The 22,609-nt window shown below is 38.9% G+C and overlaps 1 protein-coding gene across 1 annotated transcript in view; it reads left to right on the forward strand.

Moving 5' to 3' along the window:
• ush2a (Usher syndrome 2A (autosomal recessive, mild)) overlaps positions 1-22,609 on the forward strand; it is a 363,320-nt gene that overhangs the window by 124,177 nt on the left and 216,534 nt on the right. The window contains exons 28-29 of the mRNA XM_061964341.2: positions 11,398-11,504; positions 11,877-12,000. Coding sequence (XP_061820325.2) covers positions 11,398-11,504; positions 11,877-12,000 — 231 coding nt within the window. The remainder of the gene's footprint in view (positions 1-11,397; positions 11,505-11,876; positions 12,001-22,609) is intronic.

Genomic DNA, 22,609 nt, shown 5'->3' on the forward strand with positions numbered 1-22,609 from the left:
GGCATTGTATTAGTGTTTTACAACAATAAAAACAAATAGAAACAGAATAATGCCATGTACACCATCTGATGTGTGGAGACATTTCACCCCAACCAATGTAGGCGGAAAGGCTGTGTACATTTGCAAATACTGTGCAAAGAGCTACATCAAAAATGCCACAAAGATGCAGCAGCATATAGACAAGTGCCAAATAATATAGAATTATTGTAATTACCCATTAATTCCCATGGACGGTGTCCAACTTTGAATAATCAAAAAATGGTCAATATTTCCAAACTTCCCAAGCTTAACTTCCCGTGGTAAATTTCCGGAATCTTTCCACCCCTTTGCAACCCTACACAAAATGTTGGAGGGTTTTGAAGGCTACAACAGTGACTTCCATTAACCGCATCTTCCGCGCGTTTTTTTTATCATCTTTAAAATCCTAATTAAAAAAAGACGTGTTCTTGTCTCTCACGATGATTGTGAACGATAGGCAAAAAAAAGTGCAGTTCCCCTTTAAAACAATTCAACACACCACCAATAATGTAAAAACCGCTGGTATTATAAGTGAATACACCCTAGAGGTGCAATGGTACGACATCCCCAACGTTTGGTACGTATCTTGGTACTAAGGTCATAGTTTGGTACGGACTTTGGCACATTAAAGGACCAAAATGCCAATACATAAAACTGCTTAAAGTTGTATAATATAATAACTACAAACTGCTGGCAGCTCTTTTCCCAAAAAATGCAATTCTCAAATGAAAAATATTAATCCATCAGTCAATTTATATTTATTTCGAACATGTTAAATTTCACAAGCACACATTTTGCTGAAATGTCCAAAAAGAGTGTGAAGAAGCAGACCTAATCTGGTCCCACCTCTGTGCCATAAGTAGCATTTTAAAGAGAAAAGAAAAAAACAACTGAATATAGGGTAAGAATATACAAGAACTGTTGCATACAGAACAATTGACTGGTTCACTGGCCACTTTAATACATTTTGTGCATTGAAGATGGGAAAAGAGAGGTCAATATAAGCTTTGCTTTATTGATTACACTGCAAATTACTGTACAATATAATAATTTGCCCATTAATAATTATTCTAACATTTCCCTCCTGTTTATCACATAACTTCCCCAGAATCTTTTTATCCCTAATAACTTCTTCTTGCGTTTTTCAGTTAATAGTTCATTTCCTTAGGGCCAAGTTATGTTTACACTCAGAGTTCAACATCATCATATTTTTATATTTTTTCTATATATATAGTCACCAGGGTCTGAAAACAGATCAGGAACACCGTCCAGGTAGGTATCCTCGTCATAAGATTCATCTTCCTTGTTGTCCGCCAGAAGGTGCATCTGAACAGTTCTATAATCTGCTGGGCCAATCGCTTTGGTGATCAAACGGTTAAGCAGAGAACGCAGACAGGGAATACAACAACATCCACACAACGTCAGTATGGCTGCAAATACAGCCATAGATACTAGAATTGACGATACCAAGGATTTGTATTTGCCGAACACATCCAACCATCCATCCCACATAGATGTGTCTATGCCGGAGTGCTCTTTCATTTTACCGTTGAGGGTGCGCAAGCCTTCCAGTGCTTTGGTCAGGCTACCTTCTGTATCAGTGTTGTTTGGTATGAACGTGCAACACTGTTCACCAAATATTGCGCACACGCCTCCTTTTTCCGCTAACAACATGTCTAGCGCCATACGGTTTTGAAAGGCCATAAGGGAGGTGGCGGCGAGTTGATCAGCGACGGCTTCAAATCCGACCTGTGTCCAATTTCCTAGTCTCTGTACGTTGTAGTGGACATAGTTTGTTCTGTCACCATTCTTGTTAATCGTACACCACCAGCAGACGGATGATTCGAATCCAGCTGCAACTTGATTTACCAATTTGTACTCGTCAGATACACCTCTGGGGACATCTATTGTATCGATATAAGTTGGATCTCCAACACTTTGCCAGTTTACATCATGTGTAGTTCTTTTCCAATGTTCGGGTATCAAACTGTTCAAGCGTGTTAACAATTTTCGTACAAATATTGATACATGTGTAAGCAGTTGTCTGATAAGTTTCCTAACTGTTGTCCAGAGCCTAGTATGTTAATGCAGGTGTAATTAGCTTTTGTCACATGTTTATCAAATATTGGTTTCTGCTTTGTTTCTTTGGTTACAGGCTAGATTTTGTCCCATGTAGTGCAATTCCATTCAGGAGTTGTTTCGCTGATTACTTTAATTAAACCTTTTTGCCATGAGTAACCAATTAACAGCCAAAGGAGGAACCAATTATTACACACCAATTGTTACTTTTAACATTTATCCACATCATCAAATGGTACGCTTACAACTGTGACTTCCAGCGCGTTTAGAACACTCTGGGTTGTTCGGTGTTGCGCATGGTTTGATTTATGCAAACAATCACCGGGAAATATGGGTCTAGTCCACTTGACCATGCCCATAATTGGAAACCCCAGCAGGATGTGTTGAACAGTGTGGCATTAGGTGGTATATTTTGTCCATCAGGGAGTGATATGGTTAAACACTAGATTTGGGTCTTGATGTTTCAGAGTTATTCGACTTTTAAATAATTTAGCTTCTTCGCTATCTCTCGGGGCCAGTAATTTATTCATTCATTATCAATAGACAATAAAACTTTAGCAACTAAACACATATTTACACACCTATGCTTGAAAAGGAACAGGATGAAGAAAATCTTACATTTTCTGCCCCCTTCAACATAATAAGTAGTCTTACTTAATGGTTAGTCCAGAGTCACAAGCATACAAACCAAACAAATACATCCAAACAAAACAAAAAGTAATATATACCTCACGGGATGGTACAAAACCAGACAAAAAATAAGTAGAATAATAAATATAATATAATATATGTATTGACCAGAGTATCCCATTTCCCCCGTATTGGATGGCCTGTGAGGTACCACCAGTAATTTGGCCAGTCTTTTCCCGCTTGCTCCGCCATGAGCAACCAATTATTGTTTTGCCCCGATACACCTGTGGTAATAGTAAACCATTCATTTTTTGTTAAGGGTCCATTGACAATGTGGACCTTGAGAGTGCTTTTGGTCAGGGGTCCTATTGTTAGACCTGTGTGTGTTTTCCCAGTATGGTTCCTAAATTGTTTACTTCCATACATTTCTTTAGTCTGTTTTTAATTGTTACATTTTTCCTTTCCACTAGTCCTGTGCTTTGTGGATGATAAGCACAGTGGTTTTTGAGATCAATTTGGAATAATGGTCCTATATTTTTGATTAATTGATTTACAAAATGGGATTCTTTCTCACTGTATAGTTTTTCGGGTATACCATATGTTGGTATTATATCTTTGCATAATGCTTTTGCTACTGTTAGCGCATCTGTTTTTCCTGTAGGAAATATTTCTACCCACTTTGAAAATGCATCTACTATGACCAGACAATACTGTTTTTCTTCACTCCTATTTTGTTCCATAAAATCCATGCATAGATGCTGGAACGGGTGTTGTGGTTCGAGGAATTGGCCTCGCACAGGTCATGCATGCCCTACAAAATTTCTTTTGAATAAGAATAAAAGCTGTAGGTAGTATAGTACTTCTGTATAAGATTCATATTCCCTCCTGTTGAGACATGAGTACAACCATGGCTCAATACTGCTGGTCACTTATACAGATTTTTTGGTAAGATTGGTTTATTGTCTGGACATACATAGATGTCTTCTTTGTTCAACCTGGCTCCGTTTTTTTAATTATATATATTTTTTTATCCATTTATCTTTTTCTTTTGGAGTACTTTGTTGTTGCATGTCTTTTAGTATATCATAATTCATGTCACTAGCTTGTAGTTTAAAAACTTGTATTTCTTCTTCTGCTGTTTTTATTTATTTAATTTTTTTTTTTGCAGTTTTGTCCGCAAACGTGATATTGCGTTCATTCCGTTGGTGTGTGCCGCACATTTGCATATTGCTATTTTAGCTGGTAACTGTACCGCTTTTAATAATTATTTTAATAGTTCTCCATGTGTTACAGATTTTCCTGTTGATGTTATCATTCCTCTATTTTGCCAGTGTTGTGCAAATGTGTGTACTGCTGAGAATGCATATTGACTATCTGTGTGTATTGTAACATTTTGATCTTTCATTAATTTACAGGCTTTAGTGCTACTAGTTGTGCAGCTTGCATTGAATAATTTTGATGGTCACTTGATAGCTTTCAAAACTTTCGTTGCTGTAACAACCGTACATCCTATTCTATTTTTATTTCACAGAATGTTGCTTCAGCTTCTAAATTCCACTCTACAAGTGATGACATTTTTAGATATTTTTCATAAATGTACTTAATGGAGCTACCATTTCAGCGTAATTTGGTATCCAACTTCTACAGTAATTAGTTAATCCTAGAAATGACATCATTTGCTTCTTTGTTTGTGGTTTTGGTGCTTGCAGCACTGCTGTTTTTCTGCTTCCCACAATAGTGCGTCCATCTTTGTTTAGAGAATGTCCTAGATAGTTTACTTCTGTTTTGCATAATTGGACTTATTTTGCTTACTTTGTGTCCTTCACAATGTAGATGATTTAATAAGGCTAATGTATCTTTTCTACAGGTTTCCTTATCCAGTGATGCTAATAATATGTCATCTACGTATATCAAGACTTTTGTCTTCCTCCTGGAGGGTCGAATTTGGACATGCTTGCATGCATTGCTTGTGAAAAGATTGTCTGACTTTCCGCATACCCTTGAGGTAGTCTTGTATCGGTGTATCTTTTCCTTTTATAAGTAAATGCAAACCAAAATTGACTTTCTTTATGTATTGGTATCAAGAAGAATGCATTACTGATATCAATCACTGTGAAATGTGTCCAATCCTGCATATGACGTTTTAAAATTACAGCATTTATTGTCCTAATAAACACTAAATCAATATTCCTAATTCAAATGTTATACGTATTACTTCATGTAATTTTAAGTAACATTTTAAAACCACTAAAAAACTGTCTAAGTGTATCAACTATAATTTTTCAACTCAGAAGAGACATTCTTCCAATTCTTTATATGTTTCATTTGTAATTATTATTCAACAATATTCAAAGCAAACAGTTGTAATGGTTATAGTTACTCACATTATATTATCAAAAGTCTATAGCTAACTGAAAGCTGTTGAGATTACCATGCCTCTTTATTTACTGTATATGGTGTACTGTATTCTAACCTAAGAATGTTAGACTACACTTTAAAGTTAAACGACTTAAAACTTAAACTTAATACATTCATTTTGAAAGGTTTCACTCCCAATGTGCCACACACACACACACACACACACACACACACACACACACACACACACACACACACACACACACACAAGGTTGTGTGTGTGCGTGAGTACACATTCTAAGAGATAAGGCGAACAACACTCGAAGTGTTATGATCCGCTGCCCGGATCATATTTTTTATTTACGTTTTCAAGATACTTGTGTTTTTGGTTAGTTTTGGACTCCTTGAGTACCTGTTTTGTACACCTGAGTTTGTTGCCATGGCTGCTTATTATTTTCACCTGCCGCGTTTGTTCCCTACACGCACCTGTTTGTCATCACTGACATTATTATTTAAGTCTGTCCTCCCTGTCATTCGTTCTGGCTTCGTAGTTTGTTTTCATGCAACAGTTGACGACTTTTTGTTCTGGCTCTGTACCTGTTAGCTTCCACGCTAAACTCCTTTTTTTACCTTCTAGCTCCCATGCTAGCTCTTTTAGTTTTTGCCTTATGTGCTATGAGCACCCTTTTCTTTATTCCAGTATAAGTTAGTTATTAAATAAATACTTTCTTACCTGCACGCTGTGTCTGACGCCCGTCTGCATTCCTGAGAGAACGAACCCCGCATCACAATGCGCCCCGGTCGTCACACGAAGAGCGTTTTTCTTTTTCTTTTTTTTTTCTTCTTCCTCAGCCTCTAAACATGTAAGTTATTTTATATCATTTTATTATGCTATACATATCGACTCTTATTATAGTTATTAATCTAGGTTTTTATTTGTTCCATTATTTTAATTATATATATATATATATATATATATATATATATATATATATATATATATATATATATATTTGCATATATAAAAGCGCTATTTATATATCCAAACATACATGTATATCTTCAATCTACATTTTCTTCATATCTTATTTCAATATCCCCCATTATCTCTCGTTCGCATGAGTTTATTCCATTTTGCATTAATTCTTCTTGATTTCTTCCCATTTGTTCATCTTATTTTTACTTTTATCTCATGTTAGCACTTTGAGATTTTTCTCCTCTTCATCTATTTTTAAACATTTCTTTCACCTCTATCGTCTTTTTGGAATCTTTCACCTGTCAGTGTCCAATATTTTATTTTTCACTTAGTTTTATTCTATACATGTAATTCTACATGCTCTATTGTCACATAGAAATGTGATTTCTTTGTCCTTTATTTCAATTATTATTTTTGGTTTACTTGCTGTTTTTTCACTTAAGTTCTCATAACTTAGTATGTCTTATGTTCACTCTGATCATTTTCTTTGTCTTTTGGTGTGGTCTTTGGAGATTTGGATGTCTCCTGACCTAGTCATGCTGAGTAACCTTGATTGTTAATTTATTTTTTCTCAGGACAGTCTCGTGCTAAATGTCCTTCTTTGCCACAACGCCAACATGCAGTAGGGTGTAACCGCTGCCGTTGTTGTTATTTTCTCCTATTTTGGTTATAATAGATTGTAATAGACCATATCAGATCTGCGTTTCTTTGGGTCCCTCTTTCCATTTTGAGAATTTGGAGTAATCCGTCGTCCCCTACAGAGCCGAACTTATAAGGATTACTTTTGTCTTTGTTGTAAGATAGTGGTTCAATTTATTATTGTGGTACATGTCACTTCTACTGGAGGTCTTTCCCCCAGTGGAGATGTCTTGCCTGATGCCTCCACAATAACCCACTATTACTTCTCACAACTTTAGTATGGAGTGATCGCCTAGTGGCGATAACTCCCACACACTCTCACGTTCATACCTTTCACACTTGTTTTACGGAAGTTTCAGTACTTGTGGACTCCGACGTCCTTATATGGCCTCTTCTGTTTTAGAATTGTCGGTTTTTACGTGGACTCCGATGTCCTTAATTTGGTTTATTTTCAATGTTGAATCTTACGGAAGTTTCATTCTTTGCGGACTCCGACGTCCTTCTGATTTGGCCTTTTTACCTGTTAGAGCCTAGGATTTACAGGGTTTGTTTTTGCGTCGTAACCCTTAGTCACGCGCTTTTTGTATGCATCGTAACCCTCAGTCACACGCTATTTTTCCTTTGTAATTCAAAACGTACTCACTGAAATCTGCGTTCCTTCCTCTTGTCCTCGGTTCCCCGTCAGTCGTCAGATCCAGCCCGGGTGCAGAAAAAGCAGCTCCTCAATGGGAGATGTGGGTGCCATGGTCTTCTGGTTTTACTCACCAGGCTGGAATTGTCAGACGTGTTGGGATCCGGCTCGAAGGACCAAGGAGATGTCAGGTGCAAACACTGATGACATCTATTAATCAGACAAGAAGCAAGGAATCAATCAGAGATGGAGTTCAATTTAGCTCATGAGGAGAACGCATGGAGCCGGACCCTTAGTCACAGTCTCGCCCTACGCTCTAAGGTCCAGCTCTTGCATCCCTCTTTTTATTCAGGAGTTCCACAGTCAGCAATACTAAGGTTGCCTCTAAAAGGAGTGGTCACATATTTTATGCAAAGCAGGTCCAGGACGTGCGATACGTGACGGAATGTTCTGGGGGCCTTGTGCTTTCTCCCCGTCACCGCTTCGTCTGCGTGTTGGAATCTTATCTTGTTGAGGTCCTTGAAGTCTCTGCCTCATCCGTGTGCCGTCATCCCATCTTCGCTGAAGTCGGTTGAAGTCCTTGGCTGTTGGCGGGCTGAAACAAAGATAACATCTACAGCTGAGGCCACCCCTCAGACAAGAAGTATTTGCCCTTGCTCACATTAGAAAAAGTCCAACTTGAGCACAATAGCTAAATAACTAAAGCAACAGACTTTAAGCATACTAAAGTTAGTGTGATAATATATACATAATTATTCTAACAAGTATATTTTAGATTTTGTTGAGGGCCAATAAAAATAAAAGCTGCAACCACTTTGAACAACCCTGGTTTACGCGTTTCTTTTTAGTTCCCCATCTCTACCGAACAATGATCGAGTACACAGCTTGCGTCTTCCACTTTTTCGTCTTACGTATTTCCTTTGAACGTGACGTGATTCCAAACAGAAGACTTAACAACGGAAGAGAGTGTCCAGTTTCTATCTTACCTTTAGCCATGACTCCTATTAGCCTATGGCTCGGCTGTGAGGTGTGCTGCATTTGTTTACCGAGGAGAAGACCTAGCTGTCACTCGCACACTTTCTGTACCTCACTTTATTGTCAATGCGCGCATGAACGCATAATCACACACACGCACACCCGCACCCACACACAGTGCATATTGAACTGCAAAACTCACAAAAATGTGGCCCATGAGGGCAAATCATTTTGTGAAGGGCAGACCGTACCGTTTCACCCTTAATACGAATCCCTAAGTAAAAATGTCCAAATTGGGCCCAACAAGCCATTTTCCCCTTCGGGTGTCATGGACTTGTGAGAGTTACAATACATCAGATGTGAATGAGGAGGGAGTGTGTTAAGTTTGATGTTATCACTCCGACTCTTATACTGGTCACTGGAATTTCAACACAACAACGGCATAGCTAAGAACTTTGTGAAAATCTGAACAAAAATATTTAGACATTGTCTGTGTGTTTAGTTATTTTAAGGGGACAGTACATGTTCACTGTACACTGACAACTTTACATTGTATCAATGTGTCATTTATTCAGTGTTGTCCCATGAAAAAAATGAATGAAATTAGGCCTGAGCCGATAACAAATTATTGCCGATAAACTATATTATTGTCAACATTATTATTTTGTCAAATTAACCACTAATGTAATAATACATAATAATAATGCAAATACAGTATACCCCTTAAATGCAATAAACTTTCCTGTATATTTTAACATTGTGATTGGAATGTAAACTTTTAAATCTCCAAGTTATATAAAACAAACAAATAATACAATATACTATGTCTGTTAGCAACATTGTGCATCAAAAGCAATAAAAAAAAGTTATGTCTCTGTTAAGGACCCTCAAATATACACAACCAAAACAATAAATAATATGGGGAAATAAAGTATTAAACAATATTGAACATGTGGGCAGAGGTATGGTTGTACATTACTTAACTTGCAATCAAGTTAGGACCATTGTAAACAAAAGTGCAGAGTTCAGTTCAGTTCAGTTTCAGTTTATTCCGAACTTTCATACAATACAATTACAATGTAATGCATTACATATTTCCAGTTGTTTCGTTACAGCACGTCCGGAAAGAAGTAGGAATAAGCAGAGCTTATTTAATCCTACCCCATTTTAATATCATAGCAGTTATGTCTCATTTATTTGTTCTCTGTTTGTAACGGAACAGTGAATAAATAAATATATCATAAGTATGTAAACAAATATTAATTACATAAAACATAATTAGCTCCCTCTTTTGTTAAATGTTCAAGATGTTTATTATAATTGTTCTTTTTTGTAATTTGTGAACACTTGTAGTTTGAACAGTCTCTTAAACTGAATTATATTAGTGCGTTGTTGATTTCCTTTCTTAATCCATTCCATAATTTAATTCCACATACAGATATGCTAAAAATCTTAAGTGTTGTACGTGCATACAAATGCACAAAATATTTTCCTCTAAGGTTATATTTCTTCTCTTTTGTTGAGAAGAATTGTTGTACATTCTTGGGTAGTAGGTTATAATTTGCTTTGTACATAATTTTAGTAATTTGCAAATGCACCAAGTCGTTGAATTTCAATATTTTTGATACAATAAATAAAAGGTTTTTGTGTTCTCTATAAGTAACAATATAAACACCACAGTATTAGTATAATAAGCTCATGTATTAACAGGCCATATGCAAACAAACTCAAGTCTGGCAGATTTTGAGTGAGGAACAACAACGTTTGCATCCTTTTTCCAAATGCTAGGTTTTCAACAGTATTAAGAAGCAGCATGTCTTTGGTGATGTAGTGCCACATTTTTTGTGAGTGCACACCATTTTGCATTGTTTTGTTTGCACTGACCTTGTTCACAGAACTTCTCATTGACTGTCGGGACAAAGGCTCCGCATCTTTATTTGTACATCTTTCACCAGTTGGAAATACTGAGTAGAGTGGTTGTTTTTTAAATGGGCATGCAAGTTTGTAGTATTGGATTTTTTTTTGTTGGCAGCACATTCGGCAAACTGTCTCCTTTGTGTTGATGGGCTTACCTTGCTCCACTGGTTTAAAACCAAGGTATTCCGACACTGGTGCCGTGGCGTTAGGTTTTGTCATTAGTTTTTCTCCATATTTCTACTATCGCTCCTGTGTTTGTCATGGCCTAACTTGTTGCACTGTGTGATGTTAGCAACACCGCCTCTTCGCACAATGACAAAATTGAGTTATATAGCGTTTTTTCCTTAGTGACTCGAAGCGCTTTACATTGAGAAACCCATTATCTCCAAATGCAAGATACGTTTACACCAGTGTGGCTCAGGAGCAAGGTAAGGTAAAGTGTATTTCCCAAGGACACAATGACTGTGACTAGGATGGCGTAAGCAGGCTTCAAACCAGGAACCTTCAAGTTTCTGGTCGGTCGCTCTAACATCTGAGCCAAGCAAGCCCAAAGACACTTAATGAATGACAAGATGCTTCACCCCCTTCCTTTTATTACGCTACGGTAGAAACAGCCACAGCTGCTGAAACCAATTCAAAAAGAGTGACCACTTTTGCAGGTCGTAAACACACATGCACATGGCAATTTATCAAGGCTGGCAGAGTTATCAAGTTTATTTCCATTTATTGTTCTATTAATTGAGAGGAGCTAGATGAGGTGGTTCGGGCATCTGGTCAGGATGCCACCCGAACGCCTCCCTAGGAAGGTGTTTCGGGCACGTCCGACCGGTAGGAGGCCACGGGGAAGACCCAGGACACGCTGGGAAGACTATCTCTCCCGGCTGGCCTGGGAACGCCTCGGGATCCCCCGGGAGGAGCTGGACGAAGTGGCTGGGGAGAGGGAAGTCTGGGCTTCCCTGCTTAAGCTGCTGCCCCCGCGACCCGACCTCGGATAAGCGGAAGAAGATGGATGGATGGATGGATAATTGACTTATCGAATATCGGCCCAGGTCTACATTAAATATTTGCCAAATGTGAGCGCGGTCGACTGATTTAAGTTAGGTTCCTGTATATATAATTTTGATGTATTTTTCAAATTTCTCTGTTTTTATTTTTTTATGTTTCCTCTCATCAGCTCCAACAGGACTGTCGCTACCTCGACTCCACCCACTCAATGACACAACAATTCAGATAGACTGGGATGTCCCAGCTCAACTAAATGGACCACACCCTCTGTACCAGGTATGTCGAAGATTTAGGAACGTCTGTTTTTGCAAGTGTAAAAACAAGTTTGCATTAGTGTTGATCTCGTGCATGGCCAGAAGGTCAACATATTCATTTTTCATCTCCTGTATTAACATCCAAGGAAAGTCTTGAGATAATTTCAATCCATCAAACATAAACATCCACTTAAAGTCAAGCATGAAGTGTTTCAAATGGTCATCAACAGTTAAGGTCACAGGGCCCTCTTAAAACCTTCTCTCGTCTATAGCGCAATGATTAATGAACTTATTATGACAAGTTTTTAAGATAATGTCCATTAGAAAAAAGTTTTATTCTATACCTGTAGTTGACATTTTGGTGTAGTTGTAGTTATTCTTGTTTTTTTCCCAGTTGGAGAGGACAGACATCTCTCTTTCTGACCCCAAAAGTCCTTTCGTCAGGGGGATAAGGTTCACTGGGAATAGCCATTACCAGTTTCCAAATGACACCCTGCCTGTTAACACTGACTTCACTGGTAAGAAAGGATATTCATATGTTCCGCATGCCATCACATGTTGGATTTAGTGTTGTTTTTTTGTTTCTCTCTAATCACTCTGCATTATCTCAGTCTTCTCGTAACAATCCTGTTGGAATGACTTCTGCAGTCAACTTAAAGGACAATTATGTTTCTGTTTACCAGCATCATTAGGGGGTTGAGCTGCTCAGCCAAACATGTTCTGCTTCATCTGAGAACATCAGCCAGTCTGACGCTCATAATTAATGACTGCTGATACTCATCAGCCGGATTTGCGCGGCAAAAGCTCTTCTGCTGCGCCACTTGAAACTCGTTCACTGTCCTCCATAAGCGTATCAGAAGTTTGCTCTTTGTTATGTATGTACAGGAAACACATTCATTAAATTTCTCTATTGCTTGTTCTCATTAGGGTTATAGTTTAGTTGGAGCCAATCCCAGCTGACTTTTAGGTGAGAGTCAGGGTGCACCCTGGAATGGTCACCAGTCAATCACAGGGCACATATAGAGTAGACAAACCATTCACATTCACATCTAGGGACAATATAGAGTTGAATAACTAATTTCCTAACATGCATGTTTTTTAACAGACTACATTTTGTTTAGCTCCCACTCTGTATACTCTACTATGGCTGATGCCTAATGGAACTGTGCAGGAAACCTCAATAGTACATGTCAGGTATTTCGATAGCTTTCACCTCTTTTGACTATGAAATCAGCAAATTAAAAAAAAAGGTTGTTGTTTTGTTCCAAACCTAATTATATTGTTCATTTGTGAACATTCAATCTCGCTCCAGATATGTAACAGTAGCTGGCTTGTCGTTTGCTTATCTATTTCTGTTGAACACTACATAAAGACTTGTCGCAGATCAACATATGTCGTTTGATCACAAAGAAAACATGATACTTTTTTTTTGAACGGGCCTCTTCCAATATGCTTCACTCTCCTTCATAAAAAGTAACAGATCAGGCAGTCACGTGCAGACCGGATCTATTGTGGACCATCAATGTGTCAGCAGTCCTCAAACCATCACCCTCTTACAACCATCAATACTAATAGCATCATCTACAGACAATTATTCCCATCGAAGCGCACGGAACAGCGAACAAATCAAAGCCAAATTGGATTATGAATGTAATACAGTGTAATGCCCCCTCGAGAGTCAATTGATCACTGAGGGAAGAGTCGTCAATCGTTGATGCCTTGCGGAAATCGAGGAACTCTGTGTAATGTCAAATGTCAGATTTTGTTTCCCAGTATGTAGGCTTTTTATTTGTTCCATTAAGGGTTCATCTTTAGGCAGGGTCAACATATATTTTGTCAAATCTTAGTCAAAATATAAACTGTTTACTGTACAAAAAGCCCTTTACTGCCTATGACATGTGTTATGGCCTACCAAATGATTTTCTCCAAGTAGGTTATTTTTCATATTATTGTGATTCGAGTGCATGTTTGAATTGTGATTAACGATGCTTCTTAATCCTGAATGAATGTGAGGTACTTTAGGTCAGCATCTACCTCACTGAATCTTACTTTAGCTAAAACAGGATTATAAGTATATGCAATTAGTGCACTGTTATGAATACCCGCTAAGTGCTTGTTTCCATAAATGCATGCAAGTCTATTCATCTTTTCTAGGATGCACCTATACATAAAAGACCCATGATGAGACTTCCTACTTCTACTTTAATCACTGAGGAAATATGTGCGTAAAGACTGGAATACATTACACTGAGCGAAATAATGGATTTAAATGGACACCGGCTCTAAAACAGATTATGTAGTCCTCCCTCCTCATTTGTATTTTTTCCATATTTGAGTCTAAATGGGGCTGATAATGCATCCTCATAAAGTATATACATTTTTTTAGATTCTAATTTAATGAAAAGGGACAAAACATCCTAAACGCAGGTTAGGGAAAATAAATATAATGTTGAAACAAATATACTTAGGTCATTTTCATTTATGTTTAATACAGTACAGCGCTACAGCACCATTGGAGTAACTGAGCAGGAAAAAAGGGAAATGTTAAATGATACAAATTATTTTCCCTAATTAATATGATTGATTGCCAGGCATTGATGTTGAGAGGAGAGGGGGGACAAAATGTGTGAAAGGAAAGTTTGCACAGACATCATTAGTTTTTTGCCCATTTAAAGATTAATCAGAAGAGGCTGGGCTCTTTAATTCTGTCATTTGTATATTTAATGGGCTGCAGCAGAATCTATGGGCGTAATTAGCTAGCTGCCGCGCTCTCATTAATACGCCAAGCTCTGATTAATGCCAGCAGAGAGCTAACATGACTGGAGTTATTCAGGTTATGTTGGCTAGATGATTACACACAACCTCCTCCCTTTACTGAGACAAAGAGAGAAAACACATTTAACAACACTGGAAACAATACTGGCAAACCAATAAAACTCCTCTTTTTAGATGATTTTGCTGAACATTGCTGTTTTAGATATCTAATGTTATCTATAATAAAATATTTTTTCTGAGATGCAGATGTTTAGGTGATGGTTTAATTAAATTGTGAATGCATAGATTACAGCGCAACCTAATTAAACTGCCAAACGGTTCAGGTGTAGAAATTTGATGACACGATGAAAAGTACAACTGGTTGGTTTCCATCTTAATTCTATTTGTCTGGTTAGTTATGAAAATAGTAACCAAACTCTATTGCGGACCAAACTAACCAGTCCAGCATACCCCTTAGTACAGCTGTGAATTAAAAGGTCCAAGTTTAAAATGTTTTACCTGTTTGAATCAATACGGCATCTCTACTCCAGGTACTAAACCAGGGGTGTCCAAACTACAGCCCGCGGCCAAGTCCCGCCAGCCCCCTCAATATGACCCGCGAGATGTCATGAGTTCATAGCATTGCACCACAGAGTGCTTTCAAATGAATCTTAAATACAAGTAGGTATTTCAATTATACATATTTGCTGTCATCTTGTGGACAATGTGATCACATCAATGACCGTTGAAAGTACTTTGAAATATTAGCACAGCATTTACCTATATGACACAGTCCAAACAACATTCCCGAGTCATGGTGTAATAAAAAGTCCAACCAACATAAATGTCACCACATATAACACAACCCGTTCTCTAAACATTGTGTATATTACAAAAAAAGTCCAAACACCAAAAAAAAAAATCCATTATAGTGCATGAAGGGAAACATGTAAAACACTCTGTCCACACATATCCATGTTTGACGCATTTTAGCTGCTTGATATTTCTGATTGATTACAAAACTTTGAGAAGGTCGTCACAAAATTTAACAAGGTAGGAGTCAAACTTTCACATACTCTTAATATCCAATGATATAAATACATATTCAATATATTATTATACAAACATATCCATAATATTAATATAATATGTACACACACACACATACATATATAATAGTTACTATATAATAGTTAGTCAACTTTCGGACCCCCGGCCAAATTTTTTTAGCCCTATGCGGCCCCCAAGTCAAAAAGTTTGGACACCCCTGTACTAAACCATGAAAACCGCTCACCTACTTACAGTACCACGCCTTAGGTTCATGTGTGTGGTTGGCAGATCATCTGATAGCAGTGAGTGCATATTTTTTTAACGTATGAAGAAGGATTATTTGTTTGTGACTTCCCACCATTTTGCACTTTGTACTACAGAATGATAGACTGCCCATATTATTATTGGCATTATCAAACAAGTATTGTGCTCATTGTTGCAGTCTATGCACCAAACATTTATGCTTACATTTTTGGTCCAGCTGCTGACCGCTTGGATATTTGACAGTGGACTGCAGGTATGAAAGCACCTTTAAACACAGTACTTAAGATACTTTTCCTTCAAGTGTCCGAGCATAAGAGTTGCACTGCTGTGATAAGTCTTTTCCAATTAGCCCAATCCCTGTCGACAATGCTTTAGCTGAGGTGTGTGTGTTTGTCTCTGTTCTGCGGGGACTCCTGTCATGATGCGTGCTCAGGTCGGTTTGTTGATGGCTCCAAAGTGGTTGTCAGCGTGAAGTAGCACAAGTCCTAGGGGGGAATTCCAAGGAAGTAATGCTGAGCACGAGCAGAGTGTCACTTAGCTGCTGTACATTTGGAACAAACACCTTCCTGACTATGTGTTGACAGTCAGTCCTCTATAGCTTGCTGAGACACAGCCTCAAATATGCATCACTTTTTAAGCAATATTATTATAATTAATATTATAGTATATTGTTATGGCTAATATTGGGCTGTGGAATTATTGAAAAATAATCAAAACCAACATTTAGAGCTACTAACCGATGTAAAACTTATTTAAATTTTTCCCAAGTAATTCTCTTTCTACTAATACACTATCCTGATAAATACACTACTAGTTTTGTCGTTAAATGACAGGCAGCCAGGTGTTGCAAATTGTAAAGACTGCCAGAAAATAGTTTTTTTTTGTTATTTGTACATAATCAATCAAAATGTATTCATATAGCTCTTAATCACAAGTGCCTCAAAGGGCTTCACAAACCAAAATGACATCCTCAGATCTGAACCCACCCATAGTGCAATCATAATGTTAAAGTTAAAGTACCAATGATTGTCACACACACTAGGGGGGGTTGAGATTATCCTCTGCATTTCACCCATCACACTCCCCTCCTGGGAGGTGAGGGGAGCAGTGAGCAGCAGCAGTGGCTGCGCCCGGTAATCATTGTTGGTGATTTAACCCCCAATTCCAACCCTTGATGCTGAGTCAATCAATCAATCAATCAATCTTTATTTATATAGCCCTAAATCACAAGTGTCTCAAAGGGCTGCACAAGCCACAACGACATCCTCGGTACAAAGCCCACATAGTGTGACAAGCAGGGAGGCAATTGGACCCATTTTTATAGTCTTTGGTATGACTCGGCCCGGGGTTTGAACTCACGACCTACCGATCTCAGGGCGTAGTGGCAATTACAGTTGGTACTTATGGTATTAGTATTATTTAATTAGTATTATTATTATAACTCATTTTAGTTAATAATGTTTTATTACATTTTACTTTTTTAATGTACCGTATTTTTTTTACTATAAGTCGCAGTTTTTTTCATAGTTTGGCCGGGGGTGCGACTTATACTCAGGAGCGACTTATGTGTGAAATTATTAACACATTACCGTAAAATATCAAATAATATTATTTCGCTCATTCACGTAAGAGACTAGACGTATAAGATTTCATGGGATTTAGCGATTAGGAGTGACAGATTGTTTGGTAAACGTATAGCATGTTCTATATGTTATAGTTATTTGAATGACTCTTACCATAATATGTTACGTTAACATACCAGGCACGTTCTCAGTTGGTTATTTATGCGTCATATAACGTACACTTATTCAGCCTGTTGTTCACTATTCTTTATTTATTTTAAATTGCCTTTCAAATGTCTATTCTTGGTGTTGGGTTTTATCAAATAAATTTGCCCCAAAAATGCGACGTATATGTTTTTTTTCGTTCTTTATTATGCATTTTCGTCAGGTGCGACTTATACTACGGTGCGACTTATACTCCGAAAAATACGGTATGCAAAATTTGCACTGTATCCACATAGTTTCCCCAATGTAGAATGAATCAAGTCTATCTTATCTTATCATATCCTAAACCAGCACAAATAGCCACGTGACACTCGCAGTACTCCAAAAATTTGATTCAGATCCGAATCACGATTCTTATTCATAAGAATTCTAAATTAATTCCTTTTTTTTTTAAGATCAATTTTTTAAGTGAAATAAGTTAGAGTTCTGCTGTGTGTATGTCAGCAGCCAAGAGGAGCTTTTTTTTTTTTTTTTACCTTTACCCTGTTTTGAAAAGGTTTTATTCTAATATAATGGGATAATCGGTTTGTTTCGAGAATTGTGTTAAATTAAGTATCGATTCTGAATCGAATCGTCACCCCAAGCATCTAAATTGTAAGATTCCCATCCCCACGTGACACTGTCCCCCAGTCTGCTACACGGATGTGTCATGCAGGAAAACACAGAGCAGATTATAATAAGATTGAAGTTGACCGAAAAGTAGAGTAGTAGTGGGATAATTGCGGATTAACTGAAATCATAGATAGAAGGTTCAATTAATTGTCCATCCATCTTCTTCCGCTTATCCGAGGTTGGGTCGCGGGTGCAGCAGCCTAAGCAGGGAAGCCCAGACTTCCCTTCTCCGCAGCCACTTCGTCCAGCTCCTCCCGGGGATCCCGAAGCGTTCCCAGGCCAGCCGGGAGACATAGTCTTCCCAACGTGTCCTGGGTCTTCCCCGTGGCCTCCTACCGGTCGGACGTGCCCAAAACATCTCCCTAGGGAGGCGTTCGGGTGTCATCCTGACCAGATGCCCGAACCACCTCATCTGGCTCCTCTCGATGTGGAGGAGCAGCGGCTTTACTTTGAGCTCCCCCCGGATGACAGAGCTTCTCACCCTATCTCTAAGGGAGAGCCCCGCCACCCGGCGGAGGAAACTCATTTCGGCCGCTTGTACCCGTGATCTTGTCCTTTCGGTCATGACCCAAAGCTCATGACCATAGGTAAGGATGGGAACGTAGATCGACCGGTAAATCGAGACTTTTGCCTTCCGGCTCAGCTCCTTCTTCACCACAACGGATCGATACAGCGTCCGCATTACTGAAGACGCCGCACCGATCCGCCTGTCGATCTCACGATCCACTCTTCCCTCACTCGTGAACAAGACTCCGAGGTACTTGAACTCCTCCGCTTGGGGCAAGATCTCCTCCCCAACCCGGAGATGGCACTCCACCCTTTTCCGGGCGAGAACCATGGACTCGGACTTGGAGGTGCTGATTCCCATCCCAGTCGCTTCACACTCGGCTGCGAACCGATCCAGTGAGAGCTGAAGATCTTGGCCAGATGAAGCCATCAGGACCACATCATCTGCAAAAAGCAGAGACCTAATCCTGCAGCCACCAAATCAGATCCCCTCAACGCCCTGACTGCGCCTAGAAATTCTGTCCATAAAGGTTATGAACAGAATCGTTGACAAAGGGCAGCCCTGGCGGAGTCCAACCCTCACTGGAAACGGGTCCGACTTACTGCCGGCAATGCGGACCAAGCTCTGACACTGATTATACAGGGAGCGAACCGCCACAATAAGACAGTCCGTTACCCCATACTCTCTGAGCACTCCCCACAGGACTTCCCGGGGTACACGGTCGAATGCCTTCTCCAAGTCCACAAAGCACATGTAGACTGGTTGGGCAAACTCCCATGCACCCTCAAGGACTCTGCCGAGAGTATAGAGCTGGTCCACAGTTCCACGACCAGGACGAAAACCACACTGTTCCTCCTGAATCGGAGGTTCGACTATCCGGCGTAGCCTCCTCTCCAGTACACCTGAATAGACCTTACCGGGAAGGCTGAGGATTAATTAATTGTGATTTAGATTTTTGCCATAATCACCCAGTTTAAGGCCAATACCCCTCAGTTTGAGCCAGTGCATTACTTAAAACTCAAGACCACTATAATAAACATATCGGTAAATGAATACATTGCTAGCTATTTTTACCTTTATAGAGACTGGATTTTTAATACAGCTATAGATTGTGCAGGTGTTCCTAATAATTTTTACCCTTAAGAGCTGAGGTAGGCTCCAACGACCCCAAAAGGGACAAGCAGTAGAAAATGGATGGATGGATGTATCCTCACTGTGTAATGTTAATGCCAATCAATTTTGTCAACACTGAAGCGCTTGAAGCCAAAGTGATGGTAATTGAAATGCAAAATCCAAAATATTAATATAAATGTAAGGCAACAGGAAGGGAAAAAAAGGTAAAGAGGTCAGATGGGATCGAGGGGGAAGGTTAAAAGCAAAGGGACACGATCAGGAGAGTGTCACGGAGAAGGTTAAAGGAGGGTAATGTAATGTCAGGTATCTGTCATGACTTCACTCTTCTTTGCAATGACAAGGTCAGCAATGTAAATGACACATGTCTGCATGATGTACACAACACATGCACACAATGCAAGGAATATTTGATGTTGTCTCCAATGCAGAGTGTCTGCTTTACGCACAGGACATGTGCTTATAAATCATTCAAGAGTGGCCCATAAGTGTTTGCAGGAAAACCTATCTTATCAACTGCATAAAGATAATAGCAAATTTGACTAAAATATAAATATCACCCCAATAGGCACATAAAGAAAAAGTATGTAAAACACCTTATTTTTATGTTTTTTGTGGACTTTTAAATGGCAATGTTGCTTCATGCATGCCAATTTACACCAAAATTATAACATCATAAAATATCCTGGAAAAGCCTATGATGATGCTACGTTTTTATTGACAGTGTCAGAAAGGTGTCTGTATGTTATATTATTGCGGTTGCAATGTGTTAAAACACTCTCTTGCAGTTTTGGCCATTGAGATGATGTACCTATTCAGAGTGTTGTGAATAGGATTTATTTGGAAATGGTTAATCTGTATTCATCTTGAACTGGCCATGTAACTGTTTGACTTCCCTGCATGTTAAGTGAAGTCACCCTTAATTATATTTGCTAACACTGGCTCTGGATGAACCCTGAACTTCCTGCCTTCAACTCTTTAGATCTTCCCACACTTGTGTTCCCTGAAGAGACAGACGCACACACATTCACATACGCATTCATGAAACTGTAGATCTGGTAGCGGATTAGGATTCAATCTTGGCTCAGTCGAAACATGACAGCACATGTGTCTGTGTGTGAAAACATACATTTCTGCTTGTGGTATTTGGGTACCAAAGGAAAATAATCAGAAGGTAGTTTGTGTTAGAAAAACAGAACATAAAGAAAAACCTCTGGACACCTGGTCTCAGACAAACGTATACTGTATTTTTTTAAATGTATCTATGTATGTTGGGCATGCCCTGCATCTTAATCACAGAAAGGTTTCTTATTGGCATATTTGAGAGGAGTAATCAAATTTGATTCTAGTCAATTCCTGAATGATGCTCTGTTATTAGCATCTAACAAAGTGTCTATAAAACTGAAAGTACCGAACCCATTTGGCATGATTGCAAAAAAACAGAATAATGATCGACTATCGTTAACAATTTATTCAAATGTGTGGAATTGATTGTTGATTGATCGTGTCTTCAATCAACTGAGGCAAAATTGAGTGCCCTTCTACTAGAAGCACAGTTGATTCATTCTGTTTGCTAGATTACTTTTTCAAGAAGAACACGTCATCAAATATGGAAGTTAGGCTACATCCATGCAAACTTTTGCCATGCCACAACTCCTCCAGGCAACATTATTCTGCTCAATACATTTGTGGCATTGAAATAGAAGTTTAGCACATTTAATAGGCCATTATACAAAACCCAAAACCAGTGAAGTTGGCACGTTGTGTAAATCGTAAATAAAAACAGAATACAATGATTTGCAAATCCTTTTCAACCTATATTCAATTGAATGGACTGCAAAGACAAGATACTTAACGTTCAAACTGGAAAACTTTGTTATTTTTTGCAAATATTAGCTCAATTGGAATTTGATGCCTAGACATGTTTCAAAAAAGTTGGCACAAGTGGCAACTGGCAACAAAGATGGAGAAAGTTGAGGAATGCTCATCAAACACTTATTTGGAACATCCCACAGGTGAACAGGCTAATTGGGAACAGGTGGGTGCCATCATTGGGTATAAAAGCAGCTTCCATGAAATGCTCAATCATTCACAAACAAGGATGGGGCGAGGGTCACCACTTTGTGAACAAATGCCTGAGCAAATTGTCGAAAAGTTTAAGAACAACATTTCTCAACGAGCTATTGCAAGGAATTTAGGGATTTCACTATCTACGGTCCGTAATATCTTCAAAAGGTTCCGAGAATTTGGAGAAATCACTGCACGTAACATTGAATGCCCGTGACCTTGGACCCCTCAGGCGGTACTGCATCAAAAACCTGCATCAATGTGTAAAGGATATCACCACATGGGCTCAGGAACATTTCAGAAAACCACGGTCAGTAACAACAGTTTGTCGCTACATCTGTAAGTGCAAGGTAAAACGACTATGCAAAGCGAAAGCCACTTATCAACAACACTCAGAAAGGTCGCCGGTTTCGCTGGGCCCGAGCTCATCTAAGATGGACTGATGCAAAGTGTAAAAGTGTTATGTCTGACGAGTCCACATTTTAAATAGTTTTTGGAAACTGTGGACGTTGTGTCCTCTGGAACAAAGAGGAAAAGAACTATCCGGATTGTTCTCGGCGCAAAGTTCAAAAGCCAACATCTGTGATGGTATGGGGGTGTATTAGTGCCCAAGGCATGGGTAACTTACACATCTGTGAAGGCACCATTAATGCTGACAGGTACATAAAAGTTTTGGAGGAACATAAGTTGCCATCCAAGCAACATTATCATGGACGCCCCTGCTTATTTCAGCAAGACAACACCAAGCCAAGTTTTAGAACAGCGTGACTTCATAGTAAAAGAGTGCGGGTACTAGACTGGCCTGCCTGTAGTCCAGACCTGTCTCCCATTGAAAATGTGTAGAGCATTATGAAGCGTAATATACGACAACGGAGACCCCGGACTGTTGGACAACTTAAGCTGTACATCGAGCAAGAATAGGAAATAATTCCACCTGAAAAGCTTAAAAAATTG

This window comes from Nerophis lumbriciformis, linkage group LG06, assembly GCF_033978685.3.
Source record: "Nerophis lumbriciformis linkage group LG06, RoL_Nlum_v2.1, whole genome shotgun sequence".
In the NCBI taxonomy this organism is placed as follows: Eukaryota; Metazoa; Chordata; class Actinopteri; order Syngnathiformes; family Syngnathidae; genus Nerophis; species Nerophis lumbriciformis.